The sequence below is a fragment of the Mercenaria mercenaria genome, chromosome 8, assembly GCF_021730395.1.
Source record: "Mercenaria mercenaria strain notata chromosome 8, MADL_Memer_1, whole genome shotgun sequence".
NCBI lineage: Eukaryota > Metazoa > Mollusca > Bivalvia > Venerida > Veneridae > Mercenaria > Mercenaria mercenaria.
The window spans coordinates 16,099,412-16,126,175 of record NC_069368.1 but is presented as its reverse complement, the minus strand read 5'-3'; the positions used below and the strand labels follow the sequence as shown (position 1 = coordinate 16,126,175).

Here is a 26,764-nt window from a genome sequence, read left to right as displayed (position 1 = left end):
ACTTCTCAGAAAAGCATTCACTATTGTTTTTCTGGCTATACTGCTTTGCAATATCTCTTCACATCTCCATATTACGTTTCAGCAAACAAAAATTGGGTTCGGTCCAGTAAAAATATAGTTGAAAGTTGCCCTTTGGGCAAGTGTTCTACAAAGTTAAAGTGAGCCATGGATTAACGTGTATAGTTATTTTAACTCGTCCCACTGAATAAATCAACATACAAACATTGCAAGATGCAAATGAAATAAGAAAAGGTAATCATCTTTCTATGCTATCGTATGTCCTTTTTTTCCTTCTTACGGTTAAAGTATCCTCCTACATTCTTGATGTATACTTGAATATGTACTCACCAAGCCTTACTTCAGGTCCATAGTCTTCAAACTCCACTGTTCTTTTAAAGATCAATGTTATTATTATGGCAACCGCGAGTACCTTACAAAATAAAGATACTGCTATGTATAACAGACCCATCTTTCTACCAGAAGACTAATATACAGACGAAATAATTTATTTTTTCAAATGTTTTCAATGAATAAAATATGAAATTTACTTAATGCTTAAAGACAATAACAGGCCACTCCTTGGAATTGCAAATTTGTTACAAGTTGAAGGCAAAAACAAAATTTTAACCAGATAACTAGAGTGACACTATGGCTGTCCTTATGACCACAAGTTTCACTATTCAATAGTTTTTAAGTCACAAAAGTGCCATAACTTTTCTAACAGTCATGCAAGACTTAGGTAAAATAGAAATGTGTCACAGACACGGATGCCCCCTCAACATGAGAAAGGTCACAGGCATAAATTATTTATAGTAACAATTAAAGGAAGTTAATCTTTAAAAAAAATAAATAAAAAAATTCCTAAGTCCACATAAAAATCCTTACAAAGGTAGAGACAGGTTAAAATACTTCTCAAAATCAGATGTAACATGCATGTTGTACTACAGAAAAATGGTCTTGTTTTTTTCCCTACGACTAGTAATAAAGAAGCTACAATATAAGCTATTCATAGTAACAACAAAGGGAATTAATTTTAAACTAGGGACCCGGTTCTTGCGCATGACATTCTGTCTCAAGAGGGTATACAACTGAGCCAACTTACATCAAAATCCCTCCATGCATGAAGAAGAAATACTCAAGACAAAGTCATTCTTGTATGTGACCTTTGGCCTAAGTGCGACCTTGATATTAGACCTAGGGACCTGGTTCTTGTGCACAACATATCGTCTATTCATGCTTATTACTTGTGTCGAATTATTTTGAAATCGGACCAAGCATGTCAAAGTTATGGACCGGACACGAAGACCACGTACATTATCAGTATATACCATTCTTGTGTATGTGACCTTTGGCCTCTTGTGTGACCTTGACCTTTGAGCTAGGGACCTGGTTGTTGCGCATGACATATCGTCTATCCATGCTTATCATCTGTCTCAAATTATTTTGAAATCAGACACTATAGGGTAACACTATATGCCCCCCACCCCATTTTGGCGGGGCATAAAAAGGTATTTGAATTACAATTTAAAATGAAAATCTTTATCATGACAATGATAACCTGCACGCATAATCTCAACCAAGTTTTCAGGGTAAAAGGACCATAATCTGAATTACTTTCAATCAAGAATTCTCTAACTAGGTTATGTAAATATGCTTGAGTAAAAGGATGCCTTGTGGAAGCCTCGATCAAGTATTACCTAGTAACACAAGTTACTGATACAGCTTGCACACAAAAACTTCACAAATTTTTCTAAATTAAATAAGCAAATTCAGTAAATTTATATTCCCTGACAAATTGGCTGTGTTGAATGAGGGTACTATATTCTGAGATATTTAATAACGGGTAACAAATCTGCAGCTACTGAAGAGATCGTAACAACAGATGTGCTGCCATTGCCCTACAGTGCTTTATATTTGTCTTAAATTTCATTTACATTGTAAATCCATCAATGGATTACTTTGTTATGTGAAAATTTATGGAATGTAAAACAATTAAAGGACAATAACTCTGAAGTGATCCTTGCAAAAGTTATGCAAGCACCACCACTCCCATCGTGACTAAAAATGGTAAAATACTTAAAATATCAATCAGGTTACTAACATCAAAATCTTAATGTTAGCAAGAAATGGGAAAACATTTGGCTTATTTCAACATCAAGGTGTATATACACTAGAGTAATTGATAGTATGTGGCAGCAAAACTTTAACAAACATTAGTAATTCACATGACATGTGAGAAAGCGATGTACCACCAAATCTTATCCATAATAGCAGGGGATAAAAAGGTCAAGGACTTCTACTAAAATCAATCAAGTGTTATCTAACTTATATATGTAAGATGGTTTGAAGAACTGGGAGCATTTTGTGAATTCTTATTTTAACATACATAGGTGTCACTCATACACAATTTGATAGCTAGTTGCAAGCAAAACTTTAACAAAACTTAGTACATACACTTCTGTAGAAAAGCGCATGTCTCCCACAATGCATAGTCATAATAGGCAAGGGGACAGGAGCGAAAGTCAAAGAGACACTGATGGTTGGCTGCAATAGGGATCATTTACTTGGCATGTCCAATCATCCCACTAAGTTTTAACATTCTGGGCTTACTAAGTGATTCTCAAGCTATGAACTGGAAATGGTTTTCCATGTTCAGGCCCCTGTGATCTTGACCTTTGATTGAGCGACCCTAAAATAAATGGGAGAGGGGTCATCTACTCTGCATGCCCAATCATCCTATGAAGTTTCAACTTCTGGGTAAAGTAGTTCTCAAGTTATTGATCGGAAATGGTTTTCCATATTCAGGCCCCTGTAACCTTGACCTTAGATCAAGTGACCCCAAAAAACGATAAGGGTCATCTACTCTGAAAGCCCTATGAACAATGAAGTTTGAAGGTTCTAGGTCAAATGGTTCTCCAGTTATTTGAAGGAAAATGAAGTGTGATGGACAGATGGCCCCTGTGACATTGGGCCACAATTTACATCAAATTCAACCATTGGTTTTATAAGTAAATACGAAGACTGGGAAGTCCACTTCTGTAAAGTTTCAATGGTTACTGAAATATGACCTTCCTCACACAATTTTAAACCAATTAAGGTGCAACTCTCACTATTTTTCAAAAGGAAAAGATAAAAAAGTCCTTACAGTTTGTGACAACAAATACATCCAATTAATTTAATAAACATTAAACAATCTTTCCTTCAATATAAAAGTACTTTTGCCAATATCATATTCACCTTTAATGGCTGTGTGATAAGAGCACTTTGAGAGAATCCAGTCAAGAAAGAGACAAGCCATTCCACACTGCGCTGGTACCCATACTTCAATCCATACAACATGACAAAGTAGGAGCAGATAAGGCTTACAGATAGAACCAGGAACCAGGAAATGTAAAGAAACCACCATGGTAAACTGAAAATATTTTAAGCTGGTGATATTATGTTAGATCTTCTGTCTGCATTTCTTAGACACAAGTAATATTAAAATCTACATTGATAAAATTATATTCCTGAAAATGTCATCACAACTGCGATTTTCCAACAGACTCCCTGAAAATTTGTCAGAGGTCCAAATTTTTCAAATCAAAACTACAAACTACATTTTCAACTTAGGCCCCCCCCTCTCTCTCACACACACCCTGTCTGTCTCTGTCAGATAGTCATAAACAATGTAATATGACAGAGGAATTTCTAGATTCACAAAAGAGAAAACAAGAGGACCATATTAGCCCTAAGCTGCTATATTGAGAAATGTTTTAAGTCACTTGACATAAAAATATTTCTATTTTTAGCTCTGGCAGCCACCAAAGGGGCCATGCTGTACCATCTGAAAACAAAAATGAGATAATCATATTTTGATGCTACAGACCAAGTTTGATGGAGATCAATCAAATGGTTCATGGGAATAAGTTGTTACCAGTAATAAGTTTTTATATTCTTAAATCTGGCGGCCCTAAAAGATGCCAAGCAAAATCTTTTAAACAAACTTGACAAATTACATACAAGGATGTTACAGACCAAGTTTCTTGCAGATCTTATAAGTGGTTAATGATAAGTCCCCCCCCCCCCCCCCACTTCTTCTAATTTTAGCTCTGGTGGCCCCTAAAAGGAGCCAATCTGAATTATTTCAATAAACTTGAGAGAGGAACATAGAAGGATGCTTACAGACAAAATTTAGTGAAGAACCATCAGTTGGTACAACAGAAGAAGTCTTTTAAAGTTTTATTCTAATGTTTGACATTATTTTCCACCCAAGATGACCCAGTATAAAATGTCCTAGATTTTACTGAAGCATACTTTCTGACAAAGTTTCATTTAGATTGAGCCAAAACTATAACGACAGTAAAATTACCGATGATGCATCTGTCATGACATGGTCACATGACCTTAAATGCTATGTTTAATCTACTTAAGATTATGCTTTCATTACATTATGTAGAAATAACTGTTTTCAGCTAACAGTGAAAATATTTTTTAAATATGTTAAAAACCTTTACTGTTGTAATTCTTTTCATCATAAGTGTGGACTTGGAAGAATGGCAGTTATATCAAATATTTGGAGAGAGAAAAAAACCCCCAAAAAAACCAGATGTCAGATATGAAATGTCATCCCAATATTTCCTTCCCTAAAAGGTCAGCAGTTTTACAGTTAACTAAAATTCATATACAAGAGGGTCATGATGACCCTGAATCGCTCACCTGAGTAATATGAGCTACATGTTTCAAATGTCAAACTGATGATTTTTAGAAATTATTTGGAAGATTTTCCAATGTACAATCAAGTAACCCCTGGGGCGGGGCCAATTTTACCTCGGGGGTCATGATTTGAACAAAGTTTGCAGAAGTCTACTAGGCAATGTTACCTATGAAATATCTAAGATCTAGGCCTTCTGGTTTATTTTAAGCAAATTTATGAAGATTTCCCTATGTACAATCAAGTAACCCCTGGGGCTGGGTCAATCTGACCCTGGGGGTCAAGATTTGAAATTATTTTGTAGAGGTCCACTAGGCAATGCTACATGTCAAACATCTGAGCTCCAGGCCTTCTGGGTTTGTTTTTTTTTTAGAAAATTTTTCTATGTACAATCAAGTAACCCCATGGGGTGGGGTCATGATTTGAACAAATTTTGTAGAAGTCTACTAGGCAATGCTACATGTGAAATATCTAAGCTCTAGGCCTTCTGGTTTATTTTTAGAAATTTTTTGAAGATTTTCCTATGTAAAATCAAGTGACCCCTGGGGCGGGGTCAATTTTGGCCCCGGGGTCACGATTTGAACAACTTTAGATGAGGTCCACTAGGCAATGCTACATGTCAAATATCTAGGCTCTAGGGCTTCTGGTTTTTGAGAAGAAGATTTTTTAAGATTTTCCTATGTAAAATCAAGTGACCCCTGGAGTGGGGTCAATTTTGACCCCAGGGTCATGATTTGAACAAATCTGGTAGAGGTCCATTAGGCAATGCTTCACACCAAATATCTAAGCTCTAGGCTTCTGGATTTTGATAAGAAGATTTTTAAAGTTTTTCCTTTCGGTTGCCATGGCAACCAGAGTTCTGCATGGAATTCCATTCTTTGAACAACTTTTGTAGAGCTTCACCCAAGGAACATTCCTGTGAAGTTTGGATGAAATTGGCCTAGCGGTTTATGAGGAGATGTCGTTCAAAGTAAAAGTTTACGGACGGACGACGGGCGCCACACGGTGATCGATCAGAATAGCTCACCCTGAGCCTTTGGCTCTGGTGAGCTAATAAATAAAACGAGAAATTCCAAAGAACTAAGGTTAAATGAAACAAAAATATTAATAATGCATATACTACAACAAATCTCACTATACATACATTTTGCCAGTTTGTTTAGATTTGCTTAAAACAGTAACTCTGGAAGACTCTGGTTTGGGACTTGCAATGTTGTATTTTCCTGAACTGTGAGTTCCAGAGATGAGCACGTTTGACGTTGCACTTTCAAAAGGAGTAACTTGGTGAGATGCACCATTTGAGTCAGTTGACAAGTTAACTTTGACAGTTTCATCCACTACAACAGAATATAAGTTTTTTCTTTGAAATTCCATAGTTTCTAGCATCTAGAAGCAAGTTTTAAAATTTTCCTTCTTATATCCCCAACTAAACAAATACATGAAGTATTGCCATGCCATACAAAAGTGACTAATCATCTCAACTGCACCATAAACTAATGAGCGGTCATACGTTGATGACATAATATTGTGCCATATATATACAATATGTTATAATGCAGTGTTTGAATTAAAATTTGCATATCTGAAAATCTAGTTCAAGTGGTGAACGCAAAGGAAGTCTAAGTGTCTCTTAATCTATATGCACTTACACCTCTTTTGCATTCATTCCTTCAGTTAATGGCTTTTAACATCTAAAGCAACATTTCTGTAAAAAATTCAAATTATTACCAGTAGCAAATGAACAATCTGATTGACTATTCTGTTCCTCTTTACATGCAGGGGGAGGTACACCAGAAGCTAGATTCAGCAGAACATCTGTTGTGATGTGAGACACTCTATCATACAGTGACTGTATATAAGACTGGCTCTTCTTGTCTATCTCTTCCTTTTCAGGTCTCTGTTTCAGTTTGAGAAACATCTGCATTATAATAACGTTCACCGGAAACATTATCAGACTGCTCTGTATCCCAATGACAATAGATGACAGAGAAATTACAACACCCCGTGACCCTCCGACCTGGTCATCTGGATCGTCTGTTGGAATACCATAAAACATAATGTTTGTCAACATAGTGGTCAACAGCAGAGACAGTGCACATGTCACACGCTGAACTCTGGTAAAGGTGCTACGAGCTGGTTTGGAGAAAATACTGATCCAGAGATGAGAATCTCGAAGGTCTTGTGTTGTCTTTACCATGAAGTTGTGTTTCTGTTTGAACTTTAGTTCTTCTTTACTTATCGCAGAAACAGAAGCTTTTGTCAGCAGAGAAGACCCTCTGTCTACAGCCAACCAGTCATTATAAATGAATGTCCAAGACTTTTTCTCTTGAAGGTCCTTGACAAATATTTGACTCAAATACCTAGAAACAGAAGTTGCTATCATTTAGAGTTATCATATAACTTTCTTTTTCCTCTTATATCTAGAATATCAGTACACCTCATTGACTGAAATAATTCACAACATGCTGCTGTGAGAGTTATAACACTTCTTTTCATCTGATGTATCTCTGTAACCTGATAACAGGACACCACAAGATTGTTATAGAGTGTGTGTATGTGATTATGAGGTAATTAATTTAAGTTTGAAGCAAACCCATCAAGTAATAAGAGATAAAGTCAAGTGCATCAAATTTTTAACCAAGGTGTGAACACTTGACGCAGGGTGTAGTAGAACAGCTCACCATTTACTTTGTATAATAGAGTTAATAGTGCTTCTATTAATTAACTGCAGAATATGGTATGGAAGGGAAAGAATCTATCAATAGTTTAAGGTACCAGAGTAACAATCTGACTCCACTACTTTATCATATAAAAGGTTTAAAGAAACTTCATCTAGCAAAGAAAAGAAACTTAACACTTGTATGCCTGTGACCTTGACCTTTGACACACGAGAGAAATATCTTCTGGTAATGGTGAATATTTATGCCAAGATTCATGCATCAAGTCACTGACTTGACAAAAATATTACTATCATAAGTGTGACCTTGACCTTTTGAGCTGCTCAGCAAGGGGTCTGGGTCTAATACAAGACATATCATTTTATCATGATGACCATTTGTGCCAAGTTATTTGAATACCCATCTATGCAAGGTAAAATTATTGACCAAAAAAAAAAAAATTGACCTCAAAGTTTGGCCTTGACCTTGAAACTAGAGGTGCTTTTGAGAAAAGCGCATGTCTCCCACAACTGCCTAATTATCTGAATAGTAAGTGTCTTTATATACTGTTTGCGTGCTGGAGTAAGCGGCCTATTGGTATTCACATGCTGGAGTAACTGACCTACATCTGTGTATCATGGACTAACCGGCCTACATCTGTGTATCGGTAATTATGCTCACAGGCCATAATTCCGAAGTGCCTAAGCCGATTTGGCTAGTTATTGAATCTGGACGAGGACTTATTGGCGAACACATTTTGTTCAAGTGAAGATCGGATGAGAAATGTTTGACTTAGTGCGGACAAGATTTGTGACAGACAGACACACACACACATACATACACAGACAGGAGTAAATCAATATGTCTCCCACAACACTGTGTGGTGGGAGACATAACAAGGGGTCTAGATCTTGCACTAGACAGTCACCATAATGTGGGCAACATAATAGCCAAGTAATTTTAAAATCAAATGATGAATGGCAGAGTTATGGACCTGATCCAAAACTGACCTTGTTAACATATGACCACCAAGTGTGACCTTGACCTTCAAGCTCTGGATCTTGCGCATGAAACATATTATTATTGGGAACATTTTTGCAATAAAATTTCAATATCCCTTGATTATGTCAAGAGCTATGGATCAGACACCAAGCCTAACAGACAGTTAAACTCAGGGAAGGACAAAACCCTTTTTTTTGGTAAAAGGCAGGAGACAATAAAAACCCTGCATGTTTTTTTCTTTCTAGAGAAATATGAAGTCCTACCAATGTGGGTTGGTTCCAGAATTATCATGCCAAAGTATGACATTCTTTAAATCTCCCAGAGATTCTTCAGTAGTAACAAGGAACCAGTCCTCATATCCTGTCTGGAAACATAGTTTAGCTGATGTTGTCAACTTTATCCTTGCACTTGATCCATTCATCCCTAATGAAACAATAATATCAAAGTAAATCAATAGTCCTTTCTACAAAAGGCAAAATCATGTTCTTTGACAGTGTTCACTGAAAATTTCACTAGCTGTAAAAAACACATAGTATTTATACCATATCAGCTGGTAAAATAAGACACCACTCACAAGAGCTCATAGAACAACCCCCTTGATGCATTCAGCAACTGCACAAGGAACAGAAAATATACGGTCACTAACCACAAAATTTCTACTGTTCTTGGTCAAACGGACATTGACCTTTGACCTATTGACCTCAAAACCAATAGGGGTCATCTACTGGTCATGATAAACCTCCCTATTAAGTTTCGTGATCCTAGGCCCTAGCATTCTCAAGTTATCGTCCGGACACATTTAAACTGTTCCAGGTCACTGTGACCTTGACCTTTGTCCTACTGACCTCAAAATCAATAAGGGTCATCTGCTGGTCATGATCAACCTCTCTTATTAAGTTTCTTGATCCTATGCCCAAGTTCTCGTTATTGTCTGGAAACAGTTTAACTGTTCCAGGCCCCTGTGTCCTTGACCTTTGGCCTACTGATGTAAAAATCAATAACAGTCATCTGCTGGTCATGATCAACCTCCCTATCAACTTTTGGGATCCTAGGCGAAAGTGTTCTTGAGTTATCATCCGGAAACTGTTAAACTGATCCTGGTCACTGTGACCTTGACCTTTGACCTACTGACTTCAAAATCAATAGGTGTCATTTGCTGGTCATGACTAACCTCCCTATCAACTTTCATGATCCTAAGCCCAAGCGTTCTTGAGTTATCATCCGGAAACCATTTAACTGTTCTGGGACACTGTGACCTTAACCTTTGACCTACTAACCTCAAAATCAATAGGGGTCATCTGCTGGTCATGAACAACCATCCTATCAACTTTCATGATCCTAAGCCCGAGCATTCTTGAGTTATCATCCGGAAACGGATTGGTCTAAATACTGACCGACAAACATCTACAAAACAATATACCCCTCCTTCTTTGAAGGGGGGCATAAAAATGTCACAAGATCAGAAACTCAATTGATGAGGTTTTTATGCCCAATGTGACCACTTTTCTAGCAAAAACAAAATCCTTACCCCTCACTCAGGGAAGACTTGGTGACCAACCAGTAATTAAGATGTCAGGGCTCCCCAGTTTGATAAATCACTCCAAACTAAACTAACCCTTACCTGGCTAAATTTCTGTAATGAACTTGCCAATCTTCCAATTTGGACAGTACCATTAACTGTTAAAAGGAGTGCTTATCAAAAAGACACTGACAGTATATATATATATATATAGCAAACAGTGCAGATTATAATCAGACTGCACAGGTGTGCAGGCTGATCATGATCTACACTGGTCGCAAAGGCAGAATCAATGGTGTCCAGCATGGTAAGGGCTAAACTAAAATTCTTCAGAATAAGAATATTGTGTATAAGTGCTTCACAACTGGCATACAGTAGTAAAGAAACTTTTATGAAATCACAGTTTTGAACTACACTTTAGCACTAATGTTAGCACTCGAAAGATCAAGTTATTATGATATGACCTTTCATGTAGAAGAAGACGTTAGCTGTGGTGCCAGCATCAGTCCACCATCCAGTTACAACACAGACAAGATACATGTACTTGTTAACAGCATCCACATCTACAGCAATAACTCCAACCTGTCACGATACACTGATTGGTATAGTGTTTTCATATAAATAACTTAACTTAACTAACAACAAATACATCTCAGCAAAATAATAATACTTAAAAGTTTTTTTTTGCAATATCCCCCTGTCTTAACAGACTGTTTCTAAAAAAAAAAGCTGTATAAGAGAATAACTCAACTATACACATTAACTGCTGCAACTAAATTATTTACTGAGTGGTGAACTATTACATTGAACTTCCATGGTGTTTCATAGAAATAGAAACATCTGTAAAGCCAAAACTAAAATGTTTCTGAACCCATTTTCCTTTGCTAAGATTAAAGATACCTCTAGTAAGTTTGTTTTTGTCTGGTAGACAAGACTTACTTGTATAATAAAATGATAATGAATAAGACAAACTATCGAAAGATTACCTGTTCTTGATCCCGCCTATCAGACTGTCGTGCCCAGTGAATGAGGAAGAAATAGAGAACCCAGACTATAACAACAGTTGTCACGACAACTGGATTGTCAAAGAATGTCAAGAACAATGCTGCATCACCAATGGGATCTACAAAGTTTGGTAGCACAAACACACCACCAGAAAATGCTGTCAAATGTGTACACAAGCATTCCAACTTCTCTTTTGTCGAAAGTGGAGACACCTAAAAAAGTGCAATTTCATTCAGGCAAATCTCAGTACTTGTAAAACAAGAGCTGTCACTAATGGTGACAAATGCCCACACAGCACCTTGACCTTTGACCTGGTGACCCCAAAGTCAGTAGGGGTGGTGTACTCAATAAGTACTATCAGCATGTGAAGTTTGAAGGTCCTGGGTGCAGTGGTTCGCATGTAAAGTGCCTTCATGCAAAAAGTTAACGTTGGCCCCTGTGACCTTGACCTTTGACCTGGTGACCCCAAAGTCAGTAGGGGTGGTGTACTCAATAAGTACTATCAGCATGTGAAGTTTGAAGGTCCTGGGTGCAGTAGTTCGCGAGTAAAGTGCCTTCATGCAAAAAGTTAACGTTGTGACGAACGAACTAACTAACTAACTAACTAACGAATGGACGGACAGTTGAAAACTAATATGCCTCCCTTTGGGGGCATAAAAAAAAAATAACTCAAGAGATCCTTTGAAATTGTTAGTATGCATATTCTTGTAACAGTATTTATGTCAATCAAATGAAATCAAACCCCAACAAGTAAACACATGTCTCGTAAGTTGTACATTTAAAGATAGTAAATCTCATTTCAAGGTTTATAATGCTTTAAATGTTTAAAATGTGGCTGGCAAGTTTGTTGTTATGAACCTAAAATATATCATTTTCTTGTTAAATCCTATTTTTAATAATTGTTTTCTCATAAATTTGACATAGGTTTGAGCATTTGATTAGCCCTGAAAGTTTCAACCGAATCAAATACATTTCTTAAATTAGACGCAGCACCTTTTACTAAAGTCCCTGCAAAAATCTGTTTGGCCTATAAATTAAAAAAAAACATGAAAAAAAAAACCCATAATGGATCATACCTCACACCCCTGATTACTCCAGGCCTGTGATGATTCATCCCAGTATGTACAAGCTAGAGTTGTGGTATCAATCTGCAGTGTGACCTCCACTACTGTCTCACAGTCTGTTAAAGTATCATTTCCTATACACTCTGTATCTAAATCTTGCAAATCTTCTATAGTAGAGTTGTTTTGTAAATCCAAACCCACTGCCAGAAAGTATGTCCCTGTATAGTTTGCAGACATGCTCTTGTTGTATGTGAAGAAAATAAGGCTTGAGTTTTCAGCTCTTTCATTTGTTAGTTCAAATTTGGAAAAGTTTTTGCTTAGTTCATCAGCTTGATCAGGATATGAAACTCCCAATTCCTTAACTTTGTCAAATGTTGGTTTTTCATATTCATCAATATAGATCTTAAAATGTCTTATCTGAAAAAAGGAAAACAGTGACAAAATTGTTGTTTTTCCCTCTGGGATGGTGAAGTTGGAGTTCAGTATATTTGTCATTGAAAGATTGTATGTTAAATTGCTGCCACTTTTGATTATATGAAGCTGAAGTGTGCTGTATGGAGGTTTTTCAGTCTCTGAAATAAAACAAAAAGCATGTAATAAGCATAGCACCATAAGGTTTCAAAAACTGTGACCATTTACAAAAGCATTATTTTCAGGATGAACATATACCGGTATATAAATTACAGGTAACTGCTTTCAATTGAAGATTTAAATCGCAATCAGAATTGCATTGTGTTTTACAAATTTTAACTCTTCAAATGCAAACAGAATAAACTGAACATGTCTTACGTGGACTGTATTTTGAACAATCGTGTCCATAATATATATAAGATGTGACCTTGGAGCTAGGGGTCTATGTCTTGTGCAAGACAAGTCATCTCAATAAAGGGAACATTTATGCTAAGTAATTTTTAAATTCCCTTCACCAGTGGCAGAGTTATGGACCGGACAAGAAACAGACCATGTTAACCTTTAACCTCTAAGTGTGACACTGACCTTAGAGCTACAGGTCTGGATCTTGTGCATGACATTTTGCCTTATTGTGAGGAACATGTATGCCAAGCAATTTCAAAATCCCTTCATCGATGGCAGAGTTGTGGACCGGACATGAAACTGACCCTGTTAACTTTTGACTTCTAAGTGTGAATTTGACCTTGGAGCTAGGGGTCTGGGTCTTGCGCATGACACGTCTCATTATGGTGAAAATTTATGCCAAGTTATTTCAAAATCCCTTTATGGATGGCAGAGTTACAGCCCGGACAAAAATTTACATGGACGGACGCATGCACAGACACACGGACTGTGCAATCTTAATATTCTCACCTTCAGGGGCATAAAAACAGCAAAGTTTTTTAGTGGTAGTACACATTTATAGTGTTTTATCTATACATGTACATGTACACAGTGTATACTATTTAAACCTAATGCATAATACTATTGATAAAAATAAATGTTATATTTATGTTTACATATTTTATAAACTATATGAAGTAATTGACATGATTCTAAACATGAAATTTTGATGTAATATACCTTTAACATAATACAACACAATTATTAACAGGGAAGACTTGATGAACGCTTTTTAAAGCTTTTTTAGTGGAACTTACGACCTTGGAGATAGCAAACAGCAAGTTGTTTTTTGATGTGACCTAAGTCTGACTATAAAATCAAATCAACTGCAATGAATTCCAAACACGTATAGTAGAGACATTTTCAAACCTGGTGCTTTAAGTGTCACTTTTACTGGCTGAGTAAGGTTGGTTACTGTGACTTCTGTAGTATCTGATGTCAGTTCTACAGATAACACCTCCATATTGACCTCTGCTGCTGTTTTGTCCCAAACATAAGGGTTTTTCTTCATGTGTAACACCTGTAAATAAATGTAATTGTTTATACATTTTCCTGAGCAAAATAAAGTTTTGATCACTAATCACTTACTTAACTTGTAAGGTTTCCATATGCAGTAAAAGAGTGAAAAGTAATAAAGCGCAACAACTCTATGGTCCATTAAAGTGTCACTATATAGGCTTAATACATACCTCACTTTATTGTAAAACAAGAGCTGTCACTATTGGTGACAAATGCCCCCCGGAGCATGCACAAGAATGCTACAGTTGTCTGCACAAAATATGCCAGAATTGTTTAAGTATGAATTATTTTGTGACCTTGACCTAAGAGACCAGGGTCATAAACGTGACACACCTTCTCAATATGGTTAACATTTGTGTCAAATTATTTTCAAATCCCTTGAAAAATGGCAGAGTTATGGACCAAACAAGAAAAAGACCATGTTAACCTTTGACTTCTGTGACCTTTACCTTTGAGCAAGGGGTCTAGGTCTTGCGTATGATATATCATTTCATTATAGGAAACATTTATGTCAAGTAACTTTAAAATCCCTTCATGGATGGCAGAGTTATGGACAGGACATGAAACAGACCCTGTTAACCTTTGACCTCTAAGTGTGACCTTGACCTTGGAGCTAGTGGTCTTGCGAACAACCTGTCATCTCATTATGGTGAAAATTTATAGCAAGTTATTTCAAAATCCCTTTATAGATGGCAGAGTTACACGTACCCCAGACAAGAATTTACACTGACACATGCATGGACGGACAAAAAAAGAAAAGACAGAATTAGCAACAGGCTCTGCCCTTAATTTATTAACAGACTGATAGAAAAGGGTTAAATAAATTCATTTAAGGAATGCATCTGACTCTACCTTGTAACCATTTACAAATCAAAGCAAACATTTTGGCAATTATTTAAAAGATGGCTTCAATTATATTGAAGTAACAGTTTATTAAAAAATATGAATTTGACAATTCTGAAAAGGCTCAACTAATCTGAGAACTAGATACCATGTTATAACCATACTCTGTAACTTAATCTTTGATGTCAGTAAAAATAAGAGATAAGCTAATGAGAGATTTTAATACAGAATGAGTGATGTAAAGTTGTTAGTAGGATTATTTACCTCCACCTTTACACATGACAATATGTCATCTAAACTAATTATGCAAATGAAAGTTAACCACTATAAGTTATTTTCAAGTTGCAAATTTCAATAAACAAGAGGGCCAAGATGGCCCTAAGTCGCTCACCTGTGAAACACACCATAACAGTGTAAACATGTTTGACCTAGTAATTTCATGGAAAAAAATATTCTGACCAATTATCATTAAAATTGGAGCAAAAATCTTGAGTATAAATAAGTTTTTTCTTTGATTTGACCTAGTGACCTAGTTTTTGACCCCAGATGACCCATATTTGAACTCGACCTAGATTTCATCAAGGCTATCATTCTGACCAAATTTCATGAATATCAATTGAAAAATACAGCCTCTATCGCATACACAAGGTTTTTCTTTGATTTGACCTATTGACTTAGTTTTTGACCCCAGACTACCCATATTCCAACTTGACCTAGATTCATCAAGGCAACCATTCTGACCAATATTATTAATTGACAAAACCAGTTTGTGAAAATGTTAAGTCCCTATTGGCAATACACAAGGAACCATTCTTACCTTGAAAATTTGGACTTATTGATGACTAGTGTTTTTAAACCCAGATGACCAATATTTGAACTTAACCTAGATTTCATCAAGGCTATCATTCTGACAAAATTTCATGAAGATCAGTTGAAAATATTTAGCCTCTATCGCATACACGACGTTTTCCTTTGATTTAAACTAGTGACCTACTTTTTGACCCAGATGACCCATATTCGAACTTGACCTAGATTTCATCAAGGCAATCATTCTGACCAAATGTCATGAAGATCAATCAAAAAACAAGGCAATCATTCTGACCAAATTTCATGAAGATCAATGAAAAATACAGCCTCTATTGCATAAAGAATAGTTTTCTTTGATTTGACCTAGTGACCTACTTTTTGACCCAAGATGACCCATATTCAAATTTGACCTAGATTTCATCAAGGCAATCATTCTGACTTAATTTTAGGAAGATCAATTGAAAAATATAGCCACTATCGCATACACAAAGTTTTTCTTTGATTTGACCTAGTGACCTAATTTTTGACCCCAGATGACCCATATTCAAATCTGACCTAGATTTCATCAATGTAATCACTCTGACCAAATTTCATGAAGATCAATTGAAAAATACAGCCTCTATTGCATACACAAGGTTTTTCTTTGATTTGATCTAATGACCTAGTTTTTTAACCCAGATGACCCATTTTCAAACGCGGCCTAGATTTCATTAAGGTTATCATTTTGACTTAATTTCAGGAAGATTAACTGAAAAATACAGCCTCTCGCATATACAAGCTTTTCCTTTGAATTGATCTAGTGACCTACTTTTTAACCCCAGATGACCCATATTCGAACTTGATCTAGATTTCATCAAGGCAATCATTCTGACCAAATTTCATGAAGATCAGTTGAAAAATACAGCATCTATCGCATACACAAGCTAAATGTTGACAGACGACAGACGCCGGACATCGAGTGATCAGAAAAACTCACCTGAACTAAAAATTAAAGAAAATCAGAAAATATCAGTAAAACTAATCGATGCTCCCTGAAATATGATTTTTTTCATTTTAAATACACAAAAGCAGAATCATTGACTGGGCACATACATCGCCTTAGTAGGTGAAGCTTCTGAGCAAGTTTCTTAGAACTCCAGCAAGCAGTTATTGAGGAAGTGCTGGTACAAGATATGTGCATCTCCTCTTGAGAGTGAAGATTCTTATGAAGTATTCTAATATATTTTGTTTATTCTGAAAAGTGTGGGGACTCATACAGGTGATACATATTCGACCTTGGGTCTACGCTTTTGTAAGCAAGCTGGGGGATGTTGGGATTTCTAGTCTATATGTTTATATGAGGAAGCCATGAGATTTATTGCATTATTTTGATTTGGTTTGTATGGGTATTCCAAGAAAAATCTCAAGGGATGTCCACACCTAGATATTTTGCATCTTCATCAGTTTCCAGGATTTGAACATGAAGTCTGTAATTAAAAGGAAGTTTTTGTTCATTTCTGGTTATATTTAAAACTTAACAATTACTGGGATTAAATTCCATATCACACATATTTCCAATATACCAGTTTATCCAGATCTTCTTGTAATGTATGACTGTCATGTACATTGTTGATTACATAATGCGCTGCAATATCATCTGCAAACAAACTGCCTGAGATCTTATAATTTTGGTAAAAAATTAATATAGCGAAGAAAGTGTAGGGTACAGAGCTCAAAGCTCTTTTGGACACAAGATGTTACTGGTACCTCAGACAATTCACCATCAAGTATTATACGTTTGATTCTACCTATAAGAAATTATTTAATCAACAAAAGGATGGCCATTTTTGACAAATTAAAATAAGCTGAATTTGATATCTTTATAGAAGGCTACATACCGTAGATACCCGTGTATAATGCGCACCCGTGTATAATGCGCACCCCCGTTTTGGAACCAAAATCCTAGGAAAAAAAACTTTTTTTCATCAATTTTGATCAATTTCTAGGCAAAATAAAATTGAATGTAATGTTTACATCGACGCCGGAATGACTACTTCCGCGGCGAATAGCGTAATTGGTCTCGCCAAACTATTGATTTTTTTTTTCATGAAAATCAGAAAATAAAATAGTTATTGTTGTTATTTTAAATACAAACAAATATTTATGAATTTATAAAATGTAAATGTTCGGAAATATAATATTTCCGCGGCGGATAGCGTAATTGGACTCGCCAAACTATTGATTTTTTTTCGTAAAATAAATACCAGAAAAATAAAATAGTTGGTCTCGCCAAACTATTGATTTTTTTTCATGAAATAGAAATCAGAAAAATCAGAATAAAATAAAATAGTTATTGTTGTTATTTTAAATACAAACAAATATTTATGAATTTATAAAATGTAAATGTTTGGAAATATAATATTGTAGCGAAAAAATAAATAAAACGGCCATTTTTGACAATAAACGTAAGGTTGACAATATCTGAGAAGTTGTAGTGGCACTTAGAAGTGCCGTTTTTTGACAATATCTGAGAGGTAATCCTCTTTCTGGAAGATATGGTTGGCTCTTAAAAGTGCCGTTTTTGACAATATCTGAGAAGTGGCTCTTAAAAGTGCCGTTTTTGACAATATCTGAGAAGTGGCTCTTAAAAGTGCCGTTTTTGACAATATCTGAGAAGTGGCTCTTAAAAGTGCCGTTTTTTATGACAATATCTGAGAGGTATTCCCCTTTCTGGAATATTTGGTTGGCACTTAAAAGTGCCGTTATTTAAGCCTTGGGAAAGGCTTCTGAGTGGGTCTATACTGGTATTAACGGTTCTCAGAATCGATGAAGTCATCGTCGCTGAAGCCCTCGAATTCTTCGTCGTCGTCGTCGCTGTCCAACAAGCGCTGGATGAAGTCATCGGATATTTCTTCGGAGGTTGGCTCATAGAAGTCCGTCGTCAGATCATCTTCCTCCTCATCATCGGGGGTAGTACTGGTGCTAGTCAGTTTATCTTCCCAAAGCAGATCATCTTCTGTCCCGTCCATGGCATTTGATATGCAGCATTTCTTAAACGCACCGACGATAATGTTGGGATCCAGTTCCGCCCACGCATCGACGATCCACTGGCAGATATCTTCTAATTCCGGCTTCTTCATACGTCCTGTTTTTGTGAACGAATGCTCATCACCGGCGTACCATTCATTCCATCTGCGCTGTAGAAGCACCTTCATAGGCTTATTGACGCTGACGTCCAGTGGTTGGAGTATCGATGTCATGCCGCCCGGGATAATCGATATGTCGGTCCGGAAGTCTTGCTTCAGCACGTCCTTGACGTTTTCAGATTTGTGGGCCCGAAACGAGTCTAACACCAGCAGCGCCTTCTTTGTAAAACCACCAGGTCGACGTCCCCACACTGTTTTAAACCCAGTCCATAACCAGAGTGTTATCCATCCACCCTTTTCTTGGCACCGAACGACGAGTCCCTTTGGCCACTTGGTCCCCTTTGGTAGTGTTTTCCTCTTGAAAACAACGTACGGTGGAAGTTTGCCGCCATCAGCAGTACATGCAAGCATGACTGTAAACCTGTTCTTTTCGTTCCCCGTGGTGTTGATGGTGACGTTTCTGGAGCCGGATGCATTCACGGTTGTAGCAGACGGCAGGTCGAACGTGAGCGGAGTCTGGTCTGCGTTGCCGATCTGTGACATGTCGTATTCGTTGATCTTGCGCATCTTGATGACAAATCTCTGGAACGACACGATCTTGTCTTCAAAATCTTCCGGGAGTTTCTGCGCAATGTGTGTTCGCCGGCGGATGGATAATTGGTGTCGTCGCATGAATCGTACAACCCAGTTCATTGATGCCTTGAATCCATGGAGGTGCATCTGCTGTGCTGTAAGCTTGGCCTGAAGACGGATCTCTAGCGGTGATACTGCTATGCCCCTCTGACGACGTTCGGTGACCCATTCTACGATGACGCGCTCTAATTCGGGATGATGTGCAGCCCTCCCCCTCTCGGCCCGTTTCGTTCTCGGGAGTTGTTCTAGACGACTCTTCTGTCTACGCCATAAACGAACGTTGCTTTCATTGACGCCAAACTCGCGAGCTGCTGCTCTGTTACCCCTGGCTTCTGCGAAGATGATGATTCTCAATTTCTCTCTGGCTGTGTACGATGAACGTTGGCGACCCATACTGATATGACAATATTTTGATACAATAGACAATAGTGATAGCATCTATTGAAGGTAGATCCTGGAATCTGGTGAATTTTGTTTTGGAAGGGTTTATAAAGTCATGCAGATACTGACACGACCTGCTTAGTTCAAACCGCGAACAAACTTCTCGTCATTAAAGGACAATTACATACAGATCAAAGGTCATACTTTTTCAGATGTTATACAGATCAAACAAATATGAAACGAAGTGTAATTATCGCCAATTATCGGCATTTAGTGAGAATGCACCCGTAGTGACTTGTGTCAGTTTTGTTGTTCGCAGTTTTACCATGTCTCAATTAAAGAAAACACACAACCAAAAATTGCTGTATCTGCATTAATTTTATTTGAAATTTCATCTTATAACAAAATAATGTTATGTTTTATCATAAGTTTTCATATTTAATAATATTCTTTAATTATCTAAATTTACGTGGTATATATCGGGGATGATAACGATACGGCAACTATCCGTAGTTTAGACAATCCTTTAAGAGTAGTTTCCCTTTACGAAAATGGCCGAAAACGTAAAAATATTTGTTTTTTGAAGCTGGAAAATTGTCTATACCTGTGTATAATGCGCACCCACGATTCGGGGGTGGTTCCTGGGGTAAAAAAACTGCGCATTATACACGGGTATCTACGGTAACAACCTTTTGTGTGAAATTATTTTCAAACTGGACTAGTGGTTTAGAAGATGCTGCTTGAAGATTTTTCTATTTTTAGCTCTATGTACAACCATGCAGAACAACTTAAATACTTCCAGAAGAAGATCACACTAGGAACATCCAAGCCAATTTTCATCAACTTACACCATACGGTTTCAGAGGAAATGACGTTTGATGAAAAGTGTGCATGGACAGTTAAGGGATGGTGATAAATCACAATAGCTCACCCAGGCACTTTGTGCTTAAGTGAGCTAAAACCTGAAAAAGAGATATTGGATGATTAAGTAAAAGTTACCTGCAGTCCTAAATCAGTTATATCTCCATCCAAACCATCTAGAACGGAAGGAAACTCTAGTGTTGCTACATCTGTTTCATTGCCAGCACCTACAGACAGATTGTGACCAAACAAAGCTGACTTCTCTACTTTTTCAACTTGAACACTCATGCTCTCAGTCTGTATAACAATGGGAGGATCTCCAGACTTATGACCAGATAGGAGGGTAGTGCTAATTTTACTGATTGTGTTGAGAAGTTTCCCTGTTGAATTTTTTACCTACAAACAATACGTGAAACAGGACAAGGCTGTTATAGTCTTAAAGAATACAAACATTTATATTCATCTTATAAAAAAACAGCTTATTATTACTGGGATCTTTTAAAGTAATAATCAACATAATGAAATATTTTCTTAGAAGAAGAAAAAGTCATTGATATGATATCATTATAATTGACATTTGAGTACTTTGGTGCTGACTAAATAATCACAAAATTTGTTAATTTTCAGAAAATCTTTAAAAAAGACACTGAAATTGTACCTAACATCTCAGGTTCTTTTCTGTTGTGTATACAAAAGTCATTTGTTTTATTGCCTGAAGAGATATTTTTCAAACAAAATAAACCAGGCACTTTATTCTAAATTTACTGACGGATTTCTGTAGGGTTTTAGCCAAATCAGGTGCCATCTATACATTTACAAATTAGATCTATCACTAAAGGTAATTAATATGCCAAGAAGCAGCTTCGGTACAGGGAAAGTAAAACGTTTTGATGATGAACTTGACCTTCAAGCATGACCATAACCTTATAATGACTTGGGTTGTGCACTATGTTTGTTGTCTTGATGACAAAACAACTGATGCTAGTTTTAAGAAATCCTTCCAGTGGTTAAGAAGATATGGAGTAGACATCAATTTAAGCTATCTGATCTTTGACCTCCTAGTGTGACATTGACCTTGGACTTTGTAACAAGAGTAGCATATCCTCTTGATGAGGTAAAACTGATACTAGCAGCATATCCTCTTGATGAGGTAAAACTGATACTAGCCATAGACACACCTCGCTGATCTGCATGATTGCTGAAACCTCTTGTAATAAGCTGAAAATCAAGAGACAATACTTTTTTTTTTTTTTTAAACTTGCAGTACTAGGAGAAAACTAGAAAATGCTTTTGTAAAAAAGCGCATGTCTCCCCCAATGCAAAGTCCTATAGGCACGAAGTCAATAGGGGTCAGGAGCGAAAGTCAAAGAGACACTGATGGTTGGCTGCAATAGGGATCATCTACTTGGCATGTCCAGTCATCCTGCTAAATTTCAACACTAGTGGCCTAGTGGTTCTCAAGTCACTGTTCAGGCTCCTGTGGCCTTGACCTTTGATCAAGTGACCTCAAAATAAATAGGGGTCATCTACTCTGCATGTCCAATCATCCTATTAAGTTTCAACATTGTAGGTCAAGTGGTTCTCAAGTTATTTCCAAAAAATGATTTTACATGAACAGGCCACTGTGACCTTGACCTTTATTAGACTGACCCCAAAATCAATAGGGGTCATCTACTCTGCATGTTCAATCATCCTATGAAGATTCAACATTCTGGGTCAAGTGGTTCTCAAGTAATTGAACGGAACTGGTTATCAATGTTCAGGCCCCTGTGACCTTGACCTTTAACGGAGTGACCCCAAAAACAATAAGGGTCATTTACTCTGCATGAACAATCATCCTATGAAGATTCAACATTCTGGGTCAAGTGGTTCTCAAGTTATTGATCGGAACTGGTTATCAATGTTCAGGCCCCTGTGACCTTGATCTTTAACAGAGTGACCCTAAAATCGTTAGGGTTCATCTACTCTGCATGACCAATCATCCTACGAAGTTTCATCATTCTGGGTCAAGTGGTTCTCAAGTTATTGACCGGAAATGGTTTTCAATGTTCGGGCCCCTGTGACCTTGACCTTTCACAGAGTGACCCCAAAATCGTTAGGGGTCATCTACTCTGCATGACCAATTATCCTATTAAGTTTCAACATTCTGGGTCAAGTGGTTCTCAAGTTACTGACCGGAAATGGTTTTCAATGTTCAGGCCCCTGTGACCTTGACCTTTAATGGAGTGACCCCAAAACCGACAGGGGTCATCTACTTTGCATGTACAATCATCCTATGAAGTTTCAACATTCTGGGTCAAGTGGTTCTCTAGTTATTGATCAGAAATGGTTTTCAATGTTCAGGCCCCTGTGACCTTGACCTTTGACGGAGTGACCCCAAAAACAACAGGGGTCGTCTACTCTTTATGACCAATCATCCTATCAAGTTTTAACATTCTGGGTCAAGTGGTTCTCTAGTTATTGATTGGAAACGGTTTTCAATGTTCAGGCCCCTGTGACCTTGACCTTTGACGGAGTGACCCCAAAATCAATAGGGGTCATCTACTCTTCATGACCAATCATCCTATGAAGTTTCAACATTCTGGGTCAAGTGGTTCTCTAGTTATTGATCGGAAATGGTTTTCAATGTTCAGGCCTCTGTGACTTTGACCTTTGACGGAGTGACCCCAAAATCAATAGGGGTCATCTACTCTTCATGACCAATCATCCTATGAAGTTTCAACATTCTGGGTCAAGTGGTTCTCTAGTTATTGATCGGAAATGGTTTTCAATGTTCAGGCCTCTGTGACCTTGACCTTTGATGGAGTGACCCCAAAAACAATAGGGGTCGTCTACTCCAGCAGCCCTACAACCCTATGAAGTTTGAATGTTCTAGGTCAAATGGTTCTCCAGTTATTGCTCGGAAATGAAGTGTGACATACAGACGGACGGACGGACGGACAGGGCAAAAACAATATGTCTCCTGGGGGATTCATAATTAATGTCTGATAGGGAGATAGGAAGGTGCTGTGAAATATTAGGACTGTAACCCTACATGCAACTACAAACTAACATACGTTTTCCAATTTAGCATCATCTTGCGTGCTGTCAGTGATGTCACTCTTGTCTTGCAGCAACTGCTTGCTACCCTCATCCACTTTGATATCAAGCAGCTGTGTCACGCCAGTAAATATATCTCTGTCAGTGTAAAAAACACATAAATAAAATAAGATATTCAATGTTTCTAACCTCTGTGCTAAACACAATGTATTGAAATGGTAGGCATGTCTCGTCTCTAACATCACTTTAATGACCGATGTTGACCTAAATGTTGTCCCTTGTACTGTTAAACAGTTAAATTAAATGACATTTTCTCTTTCAACAATTTTCAATTCTGTCAAATTTCAACAACAACTTGTGTCAGGCACTCATTTTAATCAAGTACTAATTCAATGTGTTTGTACTAGGTCACCTAGCAATTAATTCTGTAAAATCATATCAAATCCTTATCCCTAGTTTGAGAATTTGGATTTTATAGTCTTTTAAGAACCCTGCAAAGATCTAATTCATTTCAGCTATTTAAAGGACCACACAGTCAAAGGTCTCCACAAATGGTTTTTATATGGCTACTCATTTATTCTCCCTAATGTTCATTTAGATATATAACAGCACTAGGTAATTAGATCTACAGTTTTCTCTATTGTCCTATTTATTTATTTGGGTTTTACGGCGCACCAACAAAGTATAGGTTATATGGCGCCAAACAGGACTACAAATTTTGGTTCCACATCTCTTTCAGCAAAGTAAGTATCTATTTGTTAAGAGAAAGAACATGACGAATTCAAAAACAGAAGAAAAGCTGTAATCCATTTTATCAACACTAGTTCAGGTAACAGTTTAATACTACAGTTTTTTATCATTTAACAAGAGCTGTCACTAATGGTGACAAATGCCCCCGCAGCACCTTGACCTTTGACCTGGTGATCCCAAAGTTAGTAGGGGTCCTGTACTCAATAAGTACTATCAGCATGTGAAGTTTGAAGGTCCTGGGTGCAGTGGTTCGCGAGTAAAGTGCCTTCATGCAAAAAGTTAACGTTGTGACGAACGAGCGAACTAACAGACAGACAGTTGAAAACTAATATGCCTCCCTTTGGGGGCATAAAAATATTCAAGTTTTATAAACAAGGGCTGTTTGTGAAACACATACACGCCCAATGATTGCTATTTGGGGTTAGTTCTCCTTTAAACAACAAGGTTAATTTACTGACCACAGGCAATCAACTTAAGATGTTTGGCAGCTATAGGCCAAAGTATAATGAAAAAATTGTTCTGTAAATCACAAGGTCATTATGACCTTGGTCCCTAAAACCTTACACCTACTGACCCCTAAAACGGGTTATTTACAGACTACCACAAATCATCCTGTGACGTTTCAAAGTCTTAGATCTGGGCATCCCCTTTTCATTGATCAGAAACCATTTTCAGTCTAAATATAACTACCTGACCTTCACCTTTGACATACTGACCCCAAATATTAAAAGGTTCATCAAGTGACAACAGGCAATCATCCTATGAAATTTGAAATTCCTAGGCGAAAGGATTGCTCAGTTACTAATTAGAATTTTTTTTCAGTCTCAAGGTCACTTTGACCTTGACAAGTGACCTACTGACCCATCAAACAACTAGAGTCATCTAGTGACCACAAGCAATCATGCTATCAATTTTAGGCCAAAGCATTTTCCAATTATTGATCAGAAAAGATTTTTACGTCTTTATCCTTGACCTACTATCCCCAAACAAAATCAACCAATGGTTATCATCCAATGAAGTTTGATGAATCTATGCTCAAGTGCTATCTCAATTACTATCTAGTTACTGATCGAAAACCAACATGTTTACTTGATGACAGACAATTTATTAGTCCCCTACTGGTTGAAAACCAGTTTCGGGGACTATAGGAATGCCCGGACCCCTAGCTGCAAGGTCAAGATCACAATTTGAGGTCAAAGGTCAACAGAGCTTTTTTCCTGTCTGGTCCATAACTCTGTCATCCATGAAGGGATTTTAATATTACTTTGCACAAATGTACCTCATAATAAGACGATGTGTCAAGCACAACTTTCAGACCCCTAGCTTAAAGGTCAAGGTCACACTTGGCAGTCAAATGTTAACATGGCATGAACAGGGTCTGCTTCGTGTCCGGTCCATAACTCTGCCATCCATGAAGATATTTTAATTTTACTTGGCATAAATGTTCCCCATGAGGAGACGATGTGTCAAGCGCAAAACCCCAACCCCTAGCTCAAAGGTCAAGGTCACAATTGGAGGTCAAAGGTCAATAGGGTTTTTTCCTGTCTGGTTCAGAACTCTGACATCCATCAAGGGATTTTAATATTACTTGGCATAAATGCTCCCCATGATGAAACAACGTGTCATGCCCAACACCCAGAACCCTAGCTTAAAGGTCAAGGTCACACTTGGAGATCAAATGTTAATGGGACATTTTTCCTGTCTGGTGTATAACTTTGTCATTCAAAACAGGATTTGAATATTACTTGGCACAAATGTTCACCACAAGAGGGAGTGTCATGCCCAAGAACCTGGTCCCTAGGTCGAAGGTCAAGGTCACACACAGATGCCAAAGGTCAGATACAAGAATGACTTTGTCTGGAACACTTCTTTTTCATGCATGGAGGGATTTTGATGTAACTTGGCTTAAATGTTCACTATCATGAGACGGATTGTTGTGCGCAAGAACCAGGTCCCTAGGTCTAACGTCAAGGTCACGCTTAGAGGTCAAATGCCAAATTCAAGAATGACTTTGTCGGGATCATTTCTTCTTTATGCATGGAGGGATTTTGATGTAACTTGGCACAAATGTTCACCACCATAAGGCACTCTTGTTTTTTAGAATTATGTCCCTTTGTTATTACTATAAATAGCTTATACTATAACTTACTTATTACAGGCCGTAGGGAAAAATCGACACCACTTTTCTGTGGTACAACATGCATTTACATCCAATTTGTAGGTGTATTTTGACCTATCTCTACCTGGTAAAGAGTTTTGTGTGGACTTACATGGATTTTTTTTTCTATAAATAACGTTACCTTTTTGATAATCGGCCAAAAATGCTATGTAACTATAGGGTTTTATATATACAAATTTTAATCCAAATCTTTTGTTTATAACATACTGTATATATAGTACAATATTGTTTATACTCAGTTCTTTATGCTATACTGCTATAGAGAAAATTAGGTGCCTTCCAGTAGGGGACTTTGCATTGCATGGCAATACTTCATTCACTTATTTGGGTTTTA

The 26,764-nt window shown here is 37.3% G+C and overlaps 1 protein-coding gene across 5 annotated transcripts in view; it reads right to left on the bottom strand.

Annotated features, from left to right (window-relative positions):
* LOC123522990 (polycystic kidney disease 1 like 1-like) overlaps nucleotides 1-26,764 on the bottom strand; it is a 247,879-nt gene that overhangs the window by 18,000 nt on the left and 203,115 nt on the right. For all 5 annotated transcript variants that reach the window (XM_053549432.1, XM_053549436.1, XM_053549433.1 and 2 more), the window contains 11 exons: nucleotides 23,519-23,639; nucleotides 20,601-20,858; nucleotides 13,663-13,813; nucleotides 11,953-12,512; nucleotides 10,858-11,088; nucleotides 10,336-10,453; nucleotides 8,616-8,775; nucleotides 6,422-7,053; nucleotides 5,838-6,030; nucleotides 3,238-3,412; nucleotides 349-430 (listed from right to left, as the gene is read on the bottom strand). In XM_053549432.1, coding sequence (XP_053405407.1) covers nucleotides 349-430; nucleotides 3,238-3,412; nucleotides 5,838-6,030; nucleotides 6,422-7,053; nucleotides 8,616-8,775; nucleotides 10,336-10,453; nucleotides 10,858-11,088; nucleotides 11,953-12,512; nucleotides 13,663-13,813; nucleotides 20,601-20,858; nucleotides 23,519-23,639 — 2,681 coding nt within the window. The remainder of the gene's footprint in view (nucleotides 1-348; nucleotides 431-3,237; nucleotides 3,413-5,837; nucleotides 6,031-6,421; nucleotides 7,054-8,615; nucleotides 8,776-10,335; nucleotides 10,454-10,857; nucleotides 11,089-11,952; nucleotides 12,513-13,662; nucleotides 13,814-20,600; nucleotides 20,859-23,518; nucleotides 23,640-26,764) is intronic.